Genomic DNA, 18905 nt, shown 5'->3' with positions numbered 1-18905 from the left:
CAGAAAGATGCTGATGTTAAAAGTGTGTTTGCACAACAAATGTTATGGCACTTTCATTCATATGGCAGCACATTTAAAATAAAACTAAATGCTAAAAGCTATACACTGCTTTCATTTTTGGATTTCGCGTACAAATGCGATTAATCGTGATTAATCAGGGATATCATGTGATTAATTAGATTAAACATTTTAATCGTTGCCCAGCCCTAATATAGATATATGTGTGTGTGTGTGTATATATACACACACACACTTATAAGGATGTGGTGACGTTTGTATCAGTGAGTGACAGGGCACGGAACAAACTGCTCTCCATCACAGGCAAAGCTTCTCAACACCTCCATGACACAGTACAGAGCTCTGCTGACATAAGGAACACTTCAGTAAACCATTACTCTCATCTACCATTTCACTGTACAACAGCTGTTTTAAATTCTTATTGTGAATCTGTTTTTTTTTAAATACTTAAATTGTATGTATAAATTTTGTCTTTTGGAGTGTTCACGGGCTAAGTCTTCTATGGCAGTATGAGAGAAAATAGCAAAAACTATTGAATTTAAGCACTGAGCGTATGCAGCGTTTCTCACTATATGATCCTTACACGAGAGGCTTTTCTTGGTCGTGTTTGTCCTCTGTGTTTTCAGCTTTTCACTGAATATCTAAACACAGAAAAAAATACTCATGTTAAATGCAAAGAGGTATTTAGGATGGACTGAATTAACAAACGAAAAAACAAAACAAAAATGGAATCAACATTTTTATATGAACTAATTAATACAATCTGATTTAAGAACGTGTCAGTTTTCTCCTCACCAAATTATGGGGTCAGTATCTGCGTTTCTGTATAAAATCTTTATACAGTTGCACAAAATTGCTTTAAATAAAAGATTTTGACTTCCAAAACACACTTTAAATAGCTCCATAAACACTCACAAGAGTACTTAATGTATATTCTGTGTTTATGACTAGAATTGTGTGGGTGGGTGTGTGTACATATATGTACACGTGTATTTGTCTTTGTATGTGTGTGTTTCTAGCTGGCTGCAGGTCAGATTTTCTCTCCACCAGCACATTAATTCCTCTGACCCACAATACTCCAGTCTCAGGTTGATGATAATGCGTAATGATTAGCAATCAGTTTAAGAGTGATAGCAGGCCAATAGAAATAGAAAAGTTCCCCCTGATAAGCCAATGGCGTGGCCACATTGTTTTAGCGCTCAGCGAATCCCCTGCGGATCTGATGCAACAGGGCTGCAACTAAAGTTACTCCCTCAAACTGCAACTCCATGTCCTTCCGCTGCAGTCAACCGAAAACTAGTGCCGAGTGTATCGTCTGCTGCTGATCATATTTCTAATTAATCACGGTCCCTCTTTTTTTGAAAATTTGTTTTAGTAGTTTAACAATGCATTTAACGTGGAGTTTTATTTTTCCGTAAATGAACAAATCAAATCAAATGGAAACCTAAGGACTTCATGAACTGTCGTATGTTTGGGAGGGTGAGTTCATGTTTCTGTCGCTGGTTCATTTCCAGCTGGACAGTCAGCAACAGCAACTATTTGATTTTGTTTAAATAATAATATTATCTAAATACTTTTTGCATTTAAAGATGTACAGTTGTTATTAAAAAGAAGTCACTAATGTGAAAAATCTGTAACTGAATTAAAAGTAAAATCACCCAGTAAAACTGAATATGTGAAGACTACCCAGACGCGCGCGTGTGTGTGTGTGTGTGTGTGTGTGTGTGTGTGTGTGTGTGTGTGTGTGTGTGTGTGTGTGTGTGTGTGTTTTATACAGGCAGTCGGAGGTCTCTGGATAATGGGAAAGTCCCCCAGCTTCATGACGTAACGGCCGAGTGAACTCTGTAAACTGCGGATTAATCTTGTCTGCTGTGATCAGGTCTGGGCATTCGGAGTTGGAGAAGTAGCGGATTTATAAACTTTCTGTCTGCAAGTGTGTTCGTCGATAATTCGCTACATGAAGAGTTCTTATTTTTTCAGAAGCGAAAATATGGCTTTTTAAACGGTGACCGTCTTCTCTTCGACATACTGCATCGCGTGCTTTGCTCCAGCAACGCACTTGACAAGACGACAGATAAACTATGGGGTAAGTATGAGTGAAAGTTCGGAGGATAATATCTTTCTCTTACTTGACATGTACTTAAGACTTAGCCTTACACTGTTAAGTGAATGCAGTTCATTTACAAGATTATTTTAGCCATTATTACAAAGAATATTCTCTTTTAAAACTAAACTTGTTTTTTTTTTAAGTTAAAAATATTGTGAATTTATTGGACATCTGTTCCTGACCATGTTTGCAGGAATTAAACAGACGTTTGTAGAAAGTGACATCTGTAACATTACATCTATGTGCGTCTTAGGTGTGTAAGTAAATAAATTGTGAGTTAAGTATCATTTAAAAAAGAAAGACATTTTTTTTAAAAATGTTCTGTTATTTTTCAGAAGGTTTGTCCATTATTGACTTATTAAATAGTGACATGAATCAGTCATGGCTTCACTCTGTGCTGTGGCAGGTGAATAAAATTGTAAGTCAAATAGGAAAGTTTATTTCAAATCAATTCATCTTTTGAAATACAAAATAAATAAAAAATCTTTGTTTTACATTTTTTTTTTGAAATATCAGAATTTTTAAAAAAATACTTTGGGAAATTATTAATTTATTTATAAATTTAAATCAAATTTTATAAAGGCTTTATAAAAAATGTTTGACATATGTTTACTATTGCTTTAATTTTCGCCACAGGTCTTCAGGTGTTTCCACAACTCTTGCATCCAGCCAGTGCACGGTTTGTGCTTTTGAACAATTTGATCGGAGCAGACGACACAATGGCGGCATCGATCCTTCGCAGGAAAATTCCTTCCATTACCACAGGCGAGCTCAGTGCTCCCCCTCTCCGACAGGCTAGCCACAACCAATCACAGCCCAGGACGGGGGCGGAGCCAGCGGAGAGGCAGCACTTAATTGGTGAGTTTTGCCAAGACACTTTTTTATTTTTCCACATCCCGAGGTCGGAGCCGCAGTGCAGCACGGGGCTAATGTCGTACAGTGAGTACAGCTAAGTGGATATTTATCGAATGCAGACGATGCTGTTCAATCATTTTCAGATGATCGGTTAGTTGTTCACTTGGATCTTTTCGGATATGTTGCTTGCTTTTATTTCAAGCCTTTTCAATTTGATGCCCTCAGCCTTACTTAATTTAAGAATTTTTGTCTGTTTTTGTCATTTTTATTTAAAAATTTTTATCCAAACATTTGAAAAAAAAAAAATGGATTGTTATACTGATTTTATAACGCATTGTTGTGATTTTTCATTGAAATTTTTCTAGGTGATGGTCACTCAGATTGGATGACGGAAAAAGTTGATTTGTCTTCATTTGTGTCAACGACTGAGTCTTCTCCGAGCTCATCTCTTCCCCCCTCGCCGTTAGAACAGGATGTCAAGGTGCCCTCAGATCTGGAGGTTATGACCTCTCTACTGCAGGAGGAACTGGCTCAGCTGGAGGACTACTTCCGCTCAGAGTCCACATCCACCACAAACAAGTTGGAAAAATCCTCAAAATGTGACAAAAGCGCCCAAGCCATGGGCTCCCAGTCTTATTATCAGTTACCCTATGGCTCATATGGGACCAGCCAATCAGAAACCAGCCCTGTGGTTGTTACCTTGGCAACAGGAGAACTGGACCTGACCAGCTTTTGTGGTGGTCCCATCAGCCGAACCAAAATTGCACGACCCGCTCCGTACAGCTACCATCACCGCTATCACCACAACAACGGGCGAAGAATTCTCAGCGAGGCTGTGAAAGTCGGGGACGAAGTTGGACTTGAAACGTGGGGCTCCAGAGGATGTTACTCAGGTAGCACAGAGGTGTCTGTGAACCACTACTCCACACTGAAGACAGTGAGTAAGAACAGCATCGGGAGTGTGAAGAAGGTGAGAGAATGTGCTTTATCATTGAAGGAAGAGGAGAGTTATTGTTTTTCTGATGGAATGTTTTGCAGCGAAGAGATTGCTCGAGGTTTTTGTCTCGGTGGCTCGTACGACAGCCACCACAAAAGAGATGGACAGTTGATGCACAACGTGAAGGTCAATGTAAGTTACGACAGCGCAGGGCTTGAGGTCCTGCACTGCAACAAAGAGGGAGGACTTTCAGGAAGTATTCCCCAAGAGACAATGATGGCCGGTGATGGCTATTTCCACCAGTCCGTGGCCAGCGCCGAGCCTTATCATAGCTTTATAGGAGACCTAGATCCGACGTCACAAGCACAAGCTGTAGAGCCCCAACATGGCCACTACCTCTATCCAGAATGCCTTGCAGACCAAAGCTATGAATGTCTGTCCAGAGGGGAGGGCGAGGGGCCACTGCTGGGTGCCCCTATCCACCGCCCCACCCAGAGGTTAAAGGATGAGCCCTGCTCTGTCAAACCAACCATGGTGATGAGCACAGCTTCTCTGGAGGGCAACACCGGAGAGAGGAAGCAGAAGAAGAGAGACCAGAACAAAACTGCTGCTCACAGGTAGACAACACACCCTTTTTTTCCATGTAAAGCATGCCATGACACTTCATAAACATCCTGAAATCAAAAAAGTTTTGAGATTTTAAAAATGATTTTTCAGTGATTCATGTTAAAAAATTGACGCACGAGCATCAGATGATACCTAAATACTACTCGTGTTGATTTCAAACTTCAGTTTGACAGGACTGTTACGTAAACTAGTCACCACAGTGTACTAATTGTTCCTGTGGGGAGTAAAAGGGAAAGTCCCTCACTGTCTGCCAAATTCAGCCCCCCTTTCTAATTCTCTTGGTCTGGTAGTTCTATGGCTGAGGTGCACTAATGCACATCAGTCTAAAATGGGCTACACCCCGAACAGAATTGTAGGGAAGAAGTTTTGAAGTATGAACAGGAAGAAACTGGACCAAGCAGCACGTGATGTCACTTTAGGGGTTTGATGTTATTGCTTTATAAGTTACTCGAAGGTAGCCACACTTAACTCGTTAATAAATTTGCAGGGTAGCAAAAATAATCAAAACTAACCAAATCCGTTCGTCCCTGTTGCAGGTACAGGCTTCGTAAGAGGGCGGAGCTGGACTCTCTGGAGGAGGAGCTGCACGGCCTCGAGGGACAGAACAGGGAGCTTCGTGACAAGGCGGAGTCAGTGGAGCGAGAAATCCAGTACGTCAAAGATTTACTGATTGAGGTCTACAAGGCTCGCAGTCAGCGGCTTAAGCAGGATGGCAGTGCCTAAAATGCCCACTTCGACATCACCTCCAGCCCCCCAAGCGGCACCAAGAGATGAATCGTGTCAAGAGCACCAACTGGTTTTTGTCTCACACAAATGAACGGGTAGTTGCGTGAATTTGGTAGTTCTTTTTGAAAAAAATTGACTTCAAAGAGGGATTGCCGAACAAAAAGACTTTTCCTGAAAAAGAAAGAAAAAAAAAAATGTCCAAATTGGTGACTAGACTATAACAAGCCTTAGAGAGGTGGCTTCAAGAGGAGATGCTGACCTTGTCCGCGACCACTGTGATCCGAACTGTACTCACAGCCTTGATCGTTTACAAAATGCTCTTTGAATTAGCTGTAGTGATTGAATTTTCTTGTGGATTCTTGTGACACACATCGGCAGCAGCGAGGCAGATCCAGACTGAATATATATTTTATTTAATATTTTATTTTTACTTAATAATGCTAATTTATCATTTGCTTATAACAATCAACTGAATAAACAGATTGCTGGAAAAAGTGTGTAACATGCTCTACAAATATTCAGTATAAGAAACATTTAGAAAATTTGTATTGCTAAAATGTCGAGTATCTACATCTCTTTAGCCCACTGAGATACCCAATGCATGTCTGATTTTGGAAAAGCATGTGCGAGTGTTATTTGAAAGCAATATTATGTTTTACTGCATGGCTTCAAGATCTCCACTGCATCGATTTCACTGACTTTCTCCTTCTCATCAGCTGGCAACTTTTCTCTGAGTTCGTCTCCTGTCAGTGTGATTCATGCTCAGGTTTTGGTTTTCTGCTCTGAGAAACAAACATTAACTTGCTTTATTTTTCTCCTCCTTTCTCTCTCTCGGCTGTACTTTGCGAACAAACAATCACCTGTTGATGCCACAATAAATGGTTGTTGGGTAACAGTACCACTTCATGGAAATTTTGTTTTCAATTGATCAATTTGATGTAACTGAAATTCAGGTGCTTTTAATATTTGATGTCAATGTCAGGAAATTATTCATCAGGTAAATTACAGCCAAATAAACCAGTTATGTAGTGTCACTCATTTCTGCCTTTGGACTGTTTTTTTTTAAATATATTCTTTGCTGCATGCAGTTCATTGTTCATTGTTTTATTTGTTTTGCAGCCATCAGAAGGCTTTACAACAGCTCAAATGACAAGAGTTGTGCTTACACCAGCAGACATAAAGAATAAGAAAAGAGTGAGATTGAGAGATAGATCGCTGTGGATAAAACCATTGGCCCCGGCCCTCTTTTGGCTAAGTGCACTCGATGTCTTAGCCACTTCCCTCAGCTCACCACCATACGGCAGCAGTGCAGGCAGGCTTTGATTGACACTTGACCATTTTGGTAGAAAACTGATTTCTTTGACAAATAATAGCAAAAATTTGACCAGTTTGTCCAAACAATTATCACGAGGGGAACGTGTTAACATGCACAGCTCATTATCACCCCCCTCTATATATTTACGTGGTTTGTCATTTCATTGTGATTGATCATGGTGCCTGAGTGCAGTCATGTCAAGCAGTCAACAGAAAACACAAGTTGCCTGTTTAATCTCACAGTTTTAGATGGGTGAGTGAGTGTGTGTGTGTGTGTGTGTGCGTGTATACGTGTGTGAAGGCATATGTGTGTGCGTGTGTGTGTGTGAATGAAATCTCTTGGTATCTCTCCCAGCAGTTGTGCGCCTTTCAAGTGCATGAGGCAATATCACACAATCCTTGCAGGAGGAGGAAAGAGATGCAAGTGATCTATCAGAATGAGAGGACTCGACTGATGGAGAGTGTCATGAAATCTATTGGTTCAGTTTTCCGTTGTTTGTATGATTCAAATGTAAAAACAAAGTGTACATCTGATCTGATGAAGCCTCAAAATATTTTATTATAACTTCTTAAAACATGTTTTTCAGAACGGTATATACCCTTTGATATTTTTTTTTTTATTAATGTAGTTTTTGTAGTTGCTTATGCACATCTGTATATCACAGCGTAGATTAAATCCTCTCAAAGACATAAAATCTTATAGAATTCCATTCATAGAATTTTCAATCCCCCTAATATTAGTTGTGAGCAACCTTAATTATGTGTATGAATAAATAATAATATAGGTTTACAGGTGAAATATGTGGGTTAGATGTGGCAGCTGTATATGTCTGTTGGTAGTTGCTTCGAGAACATCCTCTTAGAGGAGTAGACTCCACCTGTATATTGTGAATATAGGCCTTATTATGCTACTCTAAGTAACTTTTAAAATACAGTTTTTACATAAAGAAGTGAATCTATTATTGTAAGCGCAAGTAAAATATTTCACCAGTTTCCCATACTTAAAGCTCCTCTACCACCAGGTGTCCCTCCAGGCTTAGAAAAAAGCTTTCTCTGCTATGAAATATAGGACTTCTCCAACAACCTCCTCTCAGTCCAGCTGGTCTCAGCTGACAATTGTGTCACAGCAGCAAAAGAGATAAAAGAACAAATGTATGCAGGTGAAGAACTGGAATACCAGTGGTAAAAGAGGTTCAAATCGTTAAGTCAGCACAGCTCTACCACATTGTAGAAACAATCTCTGAAGTGAATTTGGGATGCCTTGTGTTCCTTATCACGTCTCATAGACTTTATTTGATAAACTAGCTGTTGTTTGATATAAAATCCGAATCAAAAATGTGGAGAGTTCAAATATACTGTTTAATTTGATGAAAGAAAAAAAAGGAGGGAGAACTTAATACATATTTAACACTCAAATTCAGTCTGCATTCCCCCTAAAGAGGTTTGCTTTTCATCACTTGTTCACTGGAATATATTGATTGATGTCACATCTGCGACCACTCTACAAGAGGGATGGGAATCGAAAACCGATCCTTGTTGGGAACCGGTTCCCAGTGTTTCAATTCCTTGGAATCGTTTGGCGATTTTGCAAACGATTCCCTTATCGATTCCAGTGGGCGCGAATGACGTCACCACACAACGTTGCGTGGTGAGTCCAGTGCAGCCAGCAGCCAACAGTAAACATGGCGCCCAAGCATAAACGCTCGAAAGTTTGATTACACATCCCTAAAAAAGACGACAACGGGGCAACTTGCAAAGTGAATATTTCACCAAAGGGAGGAAATACTACCAACATGCAATAACTATGAATGAGTGTCGCGTTTTCGATCTGCTCCGGACTAACGTTGGTGAATCTGAACCCAGCAACGTTAGCAACGTTAGCATGTCCTCGGCTAACACTGCAGGTCACTAACTAACTAACAAACACTGCCTATCATGTTAGAGCCATTTGCCTCATTGTAAAACCTGCTGTTAGTAACGGTTAAGGTTAAATGAATGCCTTCTCAGGCATTACATTTAGATGAAATCATGAGAGACAGAGCCTGACTGGCTCAGAGCCAGAGGCTGGTGGTACTACCCCCAGTTCACGTCTACCTCCAGCTTCTCCTTTCACCAGAGCAGGGTAGAGTTAAATTACCCAGGCCATGATAGACCAATGTGGACCTCACCGTTGTTGGGTAAGGTCATGACTCGTGTTACTTCTAAACTAAACAAAGTTGATGCTAATTGACCGGTTTGTTGTCCTTTTTCTCCAAATGAGAATCGATAAGGGAACCGATAAAGAATCGAATCGTTAAGCAGAATCGAAAATAGAATTGGAATCGTAAAAATCTTATCAATTCCCATCCCTACTCGACAAGAGGGTCCTTTACTTGTCACCACTCCTCTGTTTGGATGGGTGAGTGGGTGAGGGTACGTAACAGTTTATGCACATTGTATTTACTTGCGATGAGTTGGGCTACAACTTTTAAGTAACATGATATTAGAGCAATATTAGAGACGCAAGCCATTGGGACTGTTAGATTCGGTTCTTTAATTGGAAGCTCAAGAACGGACCGGAGTAATTTAAGTGAAAATGAAGTGTTTATTTGTAGTCACACGTCAAAGCATATCAGCGCTGGGCTCAGTGGAACAGAGTCCCCGCAGGAAGTCCGTCAGACTGAACCTCGATTTCCGGTTTATCATTTGCATTTATAGCCTCATAGGTTGGACTCACACTCGACCGAGTATGATTGGACACGAGTAGGTTCAACATGCTTCGTCATATTCTCTGGATCAGCCAAAACAATGTGTGTGTGTGAATCTGCCCTTGCTTTCCCAGGCTTTCCCAATTGTTTTGTCTCCTACTCCTGGATCACTTTAGGTCATCATGGAAAAGTACTGAGACTTATTTCATTCATAATGTCTAAGAACAAAGCCAATTTTTACAGGACTAAAAAGAGAGCACTTGGATGCTACGTTAACCCATGTGGTGCACCAGTGTGGACAACTTCCAGTGATCCATATCTTGGGTGTCTCATCCTCCAAAGAAGACCTCAGCAGATACACAGCTGAACTTGTTAATCTTTTAAAGATGTTTAACAGCTTAAAAAGATCAACATTTTCCAGAAAGGGAGGAGCTTTGCCATTGTTTTAAATGTGTTCATTTCTAAGCATTCTGTCATCTGGGTACAAATAGATGTGCTGGAAACAAAGGCTCGCTTGCAAATAAATAGATCAATAAAACTCTCCCATTCTATTCTCCATTAATTCTCTCACAACATATTCTATGACACAGATGAGAATGAGCACACCAAGTGAAAGACAGTCTAAAGGACCCTTTATTTAGTCCTCGTTTTAGACATTTTTTTCTTTTCAAAACACTTTTTTTTCAGATTTATCACATCATTTCTGAACACTGTGAATAGGTCTGGGACCAACGTGTATCCTGTTGTGTGTCTTGTCTGAGTTATAGCAAAAAGTTATAGCAAAAATATGCAACCCAATGATTCCTTTTTCACACTGATCAGCTCATCAAACAGAATCTGACTGATTTAATGACACACAAACTCACACAGTTCTCATAAACAGTTTTTCACTGCTGCCATCACTGCTTGGACCGTTTGGATTTTGAGTTTAGTTCAAATGGAGCACACCTTTAATGTCAGCATACCTACATGCAAACAATGACATTCTTTTTGACATTGCGCATGTCTAAAGTTCAATATGTTCTCTCTTAAGCTATGTTCTCTATCTTGGACATAGTGGCTACTTTACTACAGGGTTGCTTCCTTTTTAAGATGGTAAAATCTTAAAATGATCAAATTCTCCTTAAAAACAGAGCTTACAATAAGGCAGATAGGCAGGTTATTTACTCCACAGGTTTGGACAAATTGAAAAACTGACTTTTGGAAACACTGAATGCATCTCTCTGGAATCCACTTTGTTGTTTCAGTGTATATACATTCTTTAGGTACCGCGAACATCTGCAGAAACCGGTTTCTTAAGGGTTGCTGAGATAACTTGCAAAGTGAAAATAGTTAGGCTACTTGTTGGTGGGAGGGGAGGGGTCAACAGTGAAAAGCCCAGCCATCACAGGGCCCCAGAGAGACGAATGAGACACACAATCATGTACGCTCACACTCACTCCAATCATCAATTGACCTGTTGCATGTTTTTTTTGGGGGGACGATGGCAGGAAATTGGAGTACCCAAAGAGAACCCACACATACACAGGAAGAACATGCAAACTCCACACAGAAAGGCTGGGATTCAAACCAGGAACCCTCTTGCTGTTAGGTGACAGTGCTAACCACCGCACCACCATGCAGCTAGTTTAGCCAAACAGGTTTAGCTCCTGACAGTTATGAGGCATCATTAACCTATGAGTCATTTCTGATACAGGCGGCTCCTACACTGACACTAAAGAGTCTGCACTATCTTCATCAAATCTTTTTTGATCTTCAGTTTGCAATGACACATTAGCAACTTCTGCCAAGATTGTGCTTTTTGAAGTTGTTGCCTCGCAGTAACCCCTGCATTGTTCCTGCATCACCTGACCTCCGAAAAACAACTTGCACACCTTCTGATCAGTTACTAAATATACTGTTCTGTCAATCAGCCTTGTCAAATGAGGTTTATTATTGATATATTAATATTTAGACAGTGGTCCAAGTTTTCATACTTGTCAATCTTTGTTTTGGCTGCCATCTTTCTGTGCTTTTGTGCGTCTTCTCTGACAGCCCTCCATAACCTGAGTGAAGACCTTTTTTTTTTTACCCCTTGTCCTGTCCAGCATTATGGCAGCAGAATTGTAATCTGAATACCGTTTATGCCAAACACATTTGCTATGCCAAGGGAAGCTTAATGAATGTAAAGCTCCCCTTGATGCCCATCAACTCCTTATTTATTTATTTATTTATTTTTGTTACAATATTTAACATGTGATAGTGCCAAACCGGACCGGGGGACAGAGAGAGAGGGAGAGCGAAGTAGGAAAAAAAAGGAACAGAAATATGAAGAGACAAAAATAGAAAACTATGAAAAATCAGACAACCAGCTGCTACACCTGTAAAAACAAAAACTGAAGACAATCCACAGCTTTTGTGGGGAATCCAGCCTTAGAGGCACCAGGAGCACCTGTAAGCAGACAAGCAGAGAACAAACACACAAACAAACAAACAAAAAAGCACAAGCAGCAGCAATCACATATCATACATATACAACCCCACATCCCCCCAGAAGACAGCAGAGAGCACAGAGCCTCCACAAGCATAGGGCAGAGGCCCCCCGGCGACCAGAGGTGGCAGCCTACCAGCCCCTACAACTCCTCCTCCTGCCCCCCCCGCCCCAGGCAGCAACCAGGCAACAGGGGTGCGGGAAGACCCCTCCCCTCGCCCCTCTGGCTCTTTGATATTTCCTAATAGTGAGCATTTAAAATTGAGGGGCAGGCAACCTTGTGGAACTGGGAGCGTGGCCCTCCGGGCAACCTACATACCCAAAGAGCCCCGCCCACCAGATACCACTCAGTGCTATCACCCCCCAAAACCCAATGTGTGTGTGTGTCTCATGAGTAGTGATGTTTAAGGTGTAATTAAAACAAGGGCGGGGGGCTGCAGAGTGCAGCAAAGGGGACCACCTACGTGGACCCATCCGCTGCACCCCACAGAACACACCCGCCCTCAAAACCCTACGTGTGTGAATGTGTGCTGTGTACAGGAGCCAGAAGGGAGAGGGGTATGGGGATCTAGAAGACTGGGGGAGAGAGGCTCCTCCGTAGAGGGCAGCCAAAGAATGGCTGCAATAGGCACCCCTGTTTCTACAGTGCAGGAGGGCACTATGTTCACCAGGTCCGGGGCCCGCAGCCTATTCAGGGAGCCACTTGGCAAACCCAAAGACACCCACCTGCCCCACCCTAGACGGCCCCTACAAATAAAGAAAAGAACAAAACAAACAAAAACAAATAAAAAAACAAACAACAAACAAACCACGCAGTCACTCCAGTCATAGCAGCCCAGGCCTGAGACCCACCATCACACAGGCCCACCCAAGCCGCCCCCAACAGGGGAAAAGCACCGCCATACCCCACCGCACGCCACCACACCCTAACAAAGAACACCCTGCAGGCACATCAGAGACCCCAGAGCAACCAGCCCGACACCAGGACCCGCACCGACCCACTCACACGGTGGCATGCCCAGGGCAACCCAGGGCAACCCAGACCCCCCCGGGCACAGGCAGGGCACCCCCGGGGTGCAAGGCAGCGCCCAGAGACCAGGGCCCAGGCCCAGCACTACAACCCATACCAGAGCGGTGTGGCCACCCAGCCCAGAGCCAGTGGCCACCACACCATGCGACCACGCCCCACACCGCAAGACAGCTCCACCCACAAGCCTACCAGGCCAGACACACAGTCCCCCCCAGCAATGATCAACCCGGCCCCCACGACCCGAGAGACTACTAGACACCCGAAGCCACACAGCCCCCAACCAGCACACAACCAACCGCCCAGAGCGGCGGGACAGCAACACACCACCCCCACTATGTGATGAAGCTAATCAGCGGTAGGGGTGGGTATTGGCAAAGAAGTCACGATTCGATTCGAATCACGATTCACATGCCACGATGCGATTCTATCACGATGCATCACGATACGTGAATTATTGCGATCCATCGCGATGCATTGCGATATTTTCACTGAACATACTTAAAAAAAAAAAATACAGCCATTACCAGTGGCTGACTGGCTGTGTATGATCTGGATAGTGTCTTCAATTGATACATAACTCAAAGCAAATCAATTCATAACTGTATTTATTGAAACAACTTTTGGAGGTATTGCCATTAAAACAAATATTACTGGACACAAATATTACTATTACTGGACACACTCATCACAAAAAGTGCATAGGATTTATAAAACTTAAAATAACAAAATAGGGATGATCAGTACAGACAAAAAAAAGTGCATAGGCTTTATAAAACTATAAAAAATATATACATATATTGCAAACATCCCTTGAAGCGAAATGCATCAATTGCATGTGTCCTATCATTAAAGGCATAAAAAAAAAAAAATTTTTTTTTTTTTTTTTTTTTTTTAAATAATCGATACTTGGCGTCCAGAATCGATGCAGTAGATCGCGAAAATTAGAATCGCGATGCATCGTCATGACGATTATTTTGCACACCCCTAATCAGCGGGGACCAGAGAGAATGAAATTCAGCCAGTTGATATTTTGAGGAGGCAGACATTGTTTCCATGCTAATATGATCTAAAAGAAAATTTCTTAACTGGTTAATACACAGATTGTTCTTTGCTTTCCAGTTCATGAGAATAGTTTTCTTTGCGATACATGGCACTGTGAGGACCATGTGTGCGGAGTTAATTTCCATGTTGATGTTGTCCAAGTCACCCAGTATGCACAGTGTGGGGCATGCAGGAATACTACACTTTAGCCATGTTGATAGGTCCTCACAGACCTCAAGCCAAAACTTCTGGACAGGCGCACAAAACCACAAAGCGTGTGCATAATCATCAGGTTTGTTTTCTGTGCAATGTGAGCAGATATTTGAGTGTGTTAGGGGCCGTTTACACGGAAACGAAAACGGGTTAAAAACGCAAAACCTTTTTGCGGATGCACTATATCGTTTAGATGGTAACGGCGTTTTGGGGGCATGAAAACGCAAAAAAGTGAAAACGCCCTCCAGAGTGGAATTCTTGAAAACACTCCACTGTCGCGCCACCGTGTAAACGATGAAAACGCAAAACTGCGTGTCTCGTCACATAGAAATAACGTGACAAGCCAGGAAACCGTGGGAAACACATCAGTAGGCTATCAACATGTCCGTCCCTGCGGACTTTCAACTCGCCTTAGGCGCGGTAATTGACGTTCAAGAGTAATTTCATCAGATAACAGCAATGATGAGCGAGAGTAGTAAACAACAGACCAAAAGTATGAACTACGTTCTCAAAATTCTTGAAGTTCATAGAGAGAGCAGGCCACCTAGACAGCTGTGGGTGAGACCTGGGAGGACTTCTCAGTGGTGGGATAACTTCATGAATGGAGTGGTAGACTTGGTCTTGGTAGTGTTGCCACCTAGCCATCTGGCGTGTTTACTGCATCGATAATGAAACGTCACACACTTTTGCGTTTCCGTATGCACACAGAGTTTCACCCTAAAACGCTCGTCTAAACGCAGATTTAAAAGTGAAAACGAAACGCCCCTTTTGCGTTTTGGTTTCAGATCGTTTCCGTGTAAAGGTAGCCTTAGACCCATCCTGAACATCCTTTGTCCTGTATAATGTGTTCTGTGAAGGGTTTTGTATTGTATAAGCTGCAAATTAGGATTTCGAGTCATTCTGAAGGTGTTCAAACATATTTGTGGCCAGAAATTATGGTTAGAATTAGAACTGAACGATAGATCTGCCTCCCATTTTGAGGATGGTAAAGAAATTGTGTCATCCATCTTAGACAGTAATTTATATATTCTTGATAGCAGTTTTGGTGTGCAGATGCTTACATATTCTGCTACCCTAATGGGGAGTTGTAAGTCTGGTTGGTGGAGGATATATTTCTTAGTTATTATAGACTTAAGTTGTTGGTATTCTAGAAATTTATTGCTTCCTATCCCGTGTTGTGATATGAGCGCATCGAATGAAATAAAGTTTCCATTTTGGGCAATATGTTCCAGATGCTTTATTCCTTTGTTCTTCCATAGAGTAAAGTTTAGCATTTTTTTGTTTTGCAGGATGTCAGGATTGTTCCAGATGGGTGTAAGTTTACACGGGAGAAGTGAGGACTTGTAATTTTAAGAAATTCCCACCAGGCTGTCAGAGAGGTGGTGATGTTAATGCTTTTGAAACATTTGTGATGTTTTATGTTTGGACTAATAAGTGGCAGGTCTGAGATTTCCAGATTATCATTGGGCTTGATTTAAACCATTTTGATATATATTGTAACCTATTGGCTAAGAAATAGTGCTGAAAATGAGGTAAATCTCATCCACCACTGTCCTCACCACTGAAGACCTTTTTGAATGTTGCCTTCCTGTTCCATGAGTCCAAACTTCTGTGTCAAAAATGGTCAGCATTTTGGGGCGGTCTGTGGCGTAGTGGGTACAGCAGACGCCCCATGTACAGTGGCTATAGTCCTCGCTGTAGCTGGCCCCGGTTCGAATGTCGCGTCGGACGGCCCTTAGCTATGTGTTATTCCCCCTCTCTCTGCTTCCTGTCTCTCTATACCAGAGACAGCGTAGCTTGTGAGCCACATGTGGCTCCTCAAGCTTTAATTGGTGGCACAATATGGTAACAATATATTTTTTCAAATAACATACAGCGAGTACTGCACAGTATTAAGTATTTTTATTAAGTTTGCGTTTTTGTAGTATTAAGTATTTTTATTAAGTATTAATTAAGTCTTAATGGTGTTTCCTAAAGGGGGCTCTGTTAAACCTGGCAACGCAGCCCGCTTAAACCACCGTCACACTTGACCGCAGAGCACGCTAGCTCCTTTAGCCAGCGCGAGATGCAGGCACAATGGATCGGATTTTAATTAAAAAAGGGCAAAAACCAGCACAAAAACTATGCTCATCTGGAATGTCTCACTATGATTACAACAACAAACTACAAATACAACATGAAGAAAGTCAAGGACATGCATGCCAGCTTCCACTCATCCCAGTATTAAAGGGGAACTGCGGTATTTTCAACATTAAGCCTCTTTTATGAGTCGTCTGCAATGTTTTAGAACCCCCCTCACCGCTTTTTTGATGTTTACTGCCAACTCCAGTATTTGCCTAATTTTGATTCTTCTCAACCTGCTTCAGAATGGCAAGTCTTGTGCATGTCCAAAAAGGTCCGTAAAAGCACCATAAACGTCCGTCGTGTTTTATTTGACATTTTGTACTGGATGTTCTTGATATTACTCCGCCACCGCTAAGAAAATAGTTCGAGCATGAACGAGCTGCCAAATAAAACACAACAGAAGCAACTTTTCGCAACGAAATTTGATATGGATTACCAGTGCACACCAGTAACCACTCCGGTGAGTTGATGATTTTGAAAACGGACGTTAATGGTGCTTTTACGGACCTTTTAAGACATGCGCATGACTTGCCATTCTGAAGCAGGTTGAGAAGAATCAAAATTAGGCAAATACCAGAGACAGCAGTAAACATCAAAAAAGCGGTGAGGGGGGTTCTAAAACATTGCAGACGACTAATAAAAGAGGCTTAATGTTGAAAATACCGCAGTTCCCCTTTAAGGTAGGCTAAATGTGGTCTTAATTGAAAATGTATTGGCTGTGTTGTTTCTTTTTTTGTGGGATGTTTTATATGTAGAAATGCATATTTGCAAAAGGGGAATTAGTATGTTGTGGTAAAAGTGGCTCTTCCCTTGATTTTGCTCTGCCAATGTGGCTCTTGTGAAAAAAATAGTGAGTATCACTGATCTACACTGTCCTATATAATAAAAAGCCCCCAAAAAGTATTTTACAAGAAATCAATATACTTTTGGGACTAACAGGAAACGATGCAATACATGTAATAGCTCAACGTTTCAAAGAAGAAAGAGCACTGAACATTTTCTGCAACTTTTTTCAAATTCTATTTGATCTGTTCAGCCACTTTGTTTCTGCTAATGAAATGTGAGACAATAAAGCACACCAACTTACAAACAAAGAGGTTTTTGTTTAATATAGAAACTTTTACCACTTAGAGTGGATCCTCACCAGTTACTGAAAGTCAGTTTGGAACTGGTATGAAATTAAGATGCAGCACCAGTTATTGACCAATAACATCAGCAGTTCTTCGTTCCATCATCACTTGAAATAATAAACATAAGAAACATGATATATTGCATCAGAAGTTTTATAGAACAAATATAAATATACATGCTTAGTAAGGTGCTGGTCACATGGAGACATGTGAACTAGATAAAGAAGACGAAAGCAATTCAAGGATATATACTGAGCCAATGGGGAGAATGGTGTGGAATAGGGGGGATATGATGCAAGAGAAGCAGAAATGGAACATGGATGGGGGAGGGATGTGGGATAGAGACTCAAAAAGAGTTAGGAGCAGAGGATGATCTGGAGCTTGGTGTTGAAAATGGCCTGCAGCTCTGTTTGAGATGTGTGTATATGGGGAGAGGGCTTTTAATTCACTATGAACTGCTGGATGTGGCGGCAAGGGGCTGAGGGGTGAGGGCAGAAATGCAGTTGGATCGGGGGGCGTGAAAGAGGGTTAGATTTCTAGTTTAACCTTTGATTTTGCAATTATTGCAGAGGTGGGCTATATACCTGGAGCATGTTGATTGAACAAGTATTGGATGGAGAGACCCATGCAGTATAGCCCCCTCCACACAGGTATGGTTAATAAAAGCGGTCTTGAGTTACAAAAATCTACTTGGTGGAATTCTGGCATTTTAGTATTTCTTTGCCAATCTGATTAATAGATCCCTGTGTTTTTTCTTTTCTTTTTTTAAAACAGATAATTACTTTTTTCTCCCGCCTCTCACCAGCTGCTATTTTATCAAGAGGGACACAACTTTGCTCTCATAATATTGGCTTATTATTTAAAGGCACCATATTTTAGTAGAAGTCACTTGTGAAAAAATGTATCAAGTTTCATCAACTGGTTTTCATAATAATTGATATTATGAATAAAGAATAGTCAAGAAGTTATTCTTGTCTTTGCCAAAGGTTTGGTGCATAAATTCAATGAGGGCGTTTCTTGGTGGCTATACAGGATCACTACTGAAGAAAGGACACCGCCTGTTGTCACGTGGCAGCAGCATGAAGGCCTACTGTACAATATTTCAGGCTGAAGATGAACAGAAAATCAGCTCCCAAACATGCTGCCAATTTTACAGATGAAGCAATACAGGAAGTAACAATACTCTTTCATCCATATAGTTCATTCCATTAAATACAAATACAAACAAGATTGAGACTACAACAAAGACATAAAAAGCCATACACCTCAGTCATGTATGACATTGTCATGAATTTTTTAAGGGCTGGAAAAATAAATGTTTTTTATCTTTTATTTATAAATGGGGGGGGGGGGGGGGGGGCTGACCGAGCTGACACACAGTTGGGGATTGAATCATTCATTGAATCATATGTACATGCTTGACGCTCCACTAGACTCAAATGGGTCCAGGTGCTCAGCACATGTTCAACTTTTTGTCAAACTATCAATGTATGTTAATGCAAATGAATTCCCAATAATTCTCATCCGGATGACATATTTTTCATATTTCAGAAAGACAGTGCTAAACCACACAGGCCTACTGTATCTTTTAAAATAGCATGGCTTCACAGTAGAAAAGTCCGGGTA

General features: G+C 41.4%; 1 protein-coding gene across 2 annotated transcripts; it reads left to right on the top strand.

Annotated features, from left to right (window-relative positions):
• Window positions 1-1376: 1376 nt before the first annotated feature.
• atf5b (activating transcription factor 5b) lies at window positions 1377-6298 on the top strand. 2 transcript variants are annotated; one of them, XM_075474506.1, is made up of 6 exons: window positions 1377-1497; window positions 1796-1897; window positions 1999-2104; window positions 2762-2983; window positions 3346-4534; window positions 5081-6298. In XM_075474506.1, exons 4-6 carry the CDS (start codon window positions 2845-2847, stop codon window positions 5265-5267), a joined length of 1515 nt encoding a protein of 504 aa, XP_075330621.1. In that variant the 5' UTR covers window positions 1377-1497; window positions 1796-1897; window positions 1999-2104; window positions 2762-2844; the 3' UTR covers window positions 5268-6298. The 2 variants fall into 2 exon arrangements, with proteins under 2 accessions (XP_075330621.1, XP_075330620.1); XM_075474505.1 differs by lacking the exons at window positions 1377-1497; window positions 1796-1897 and having other exon boundaries at window positions 1904-2104.
• The last annotated feature ends 12607 nt before the right edge of the window (window positions 6299-18905 follow it).

Source organism: Odontesthes bonariensis, chromosome 9 (assembly GCF_027942865.1).
Source record: "Odontesthes bonariensis isolate fOdoBon6 chromosome 9, fOdoBon6.hap1, whole genome shotgun sequence".
Taxonomy (NCBI): domain Eukaryota; kingdom Metazoa; phylum Chordata; class Actinopteri; order Atheriniformes; family Atherinopsidae; genus Odontesthes; species Odontesthes bonariensis.
The sequence above is the reverse complement of the archived record's forward strand: the minus strand, read 5'-3'. Positions and strand labels throughout refer to the sequence as shown.

Coding starts and splice junctions, on each gene's coding strand:
- atf5b (XM_075474506.1), top strand. CDS start 2,845: ATGGCGGCATCGATCCTTCGCAGGAAAATTCCTTCCATTACCACAGGC. Junction 2,984..3,345: donor GGAGAGGCAGCACTTAATTG/GTGAGTTTTGCC, acceptor AAATTTTTCTAG/GTGATGGTCACTCAGATTGG. Junction 4,535..5,080: donor AACAAAACTGCTGCTCACAG/GTAGACAACACA, acceptor TCCCTGTTGCAG/GTACAGGCTTCGTAAGAGGG.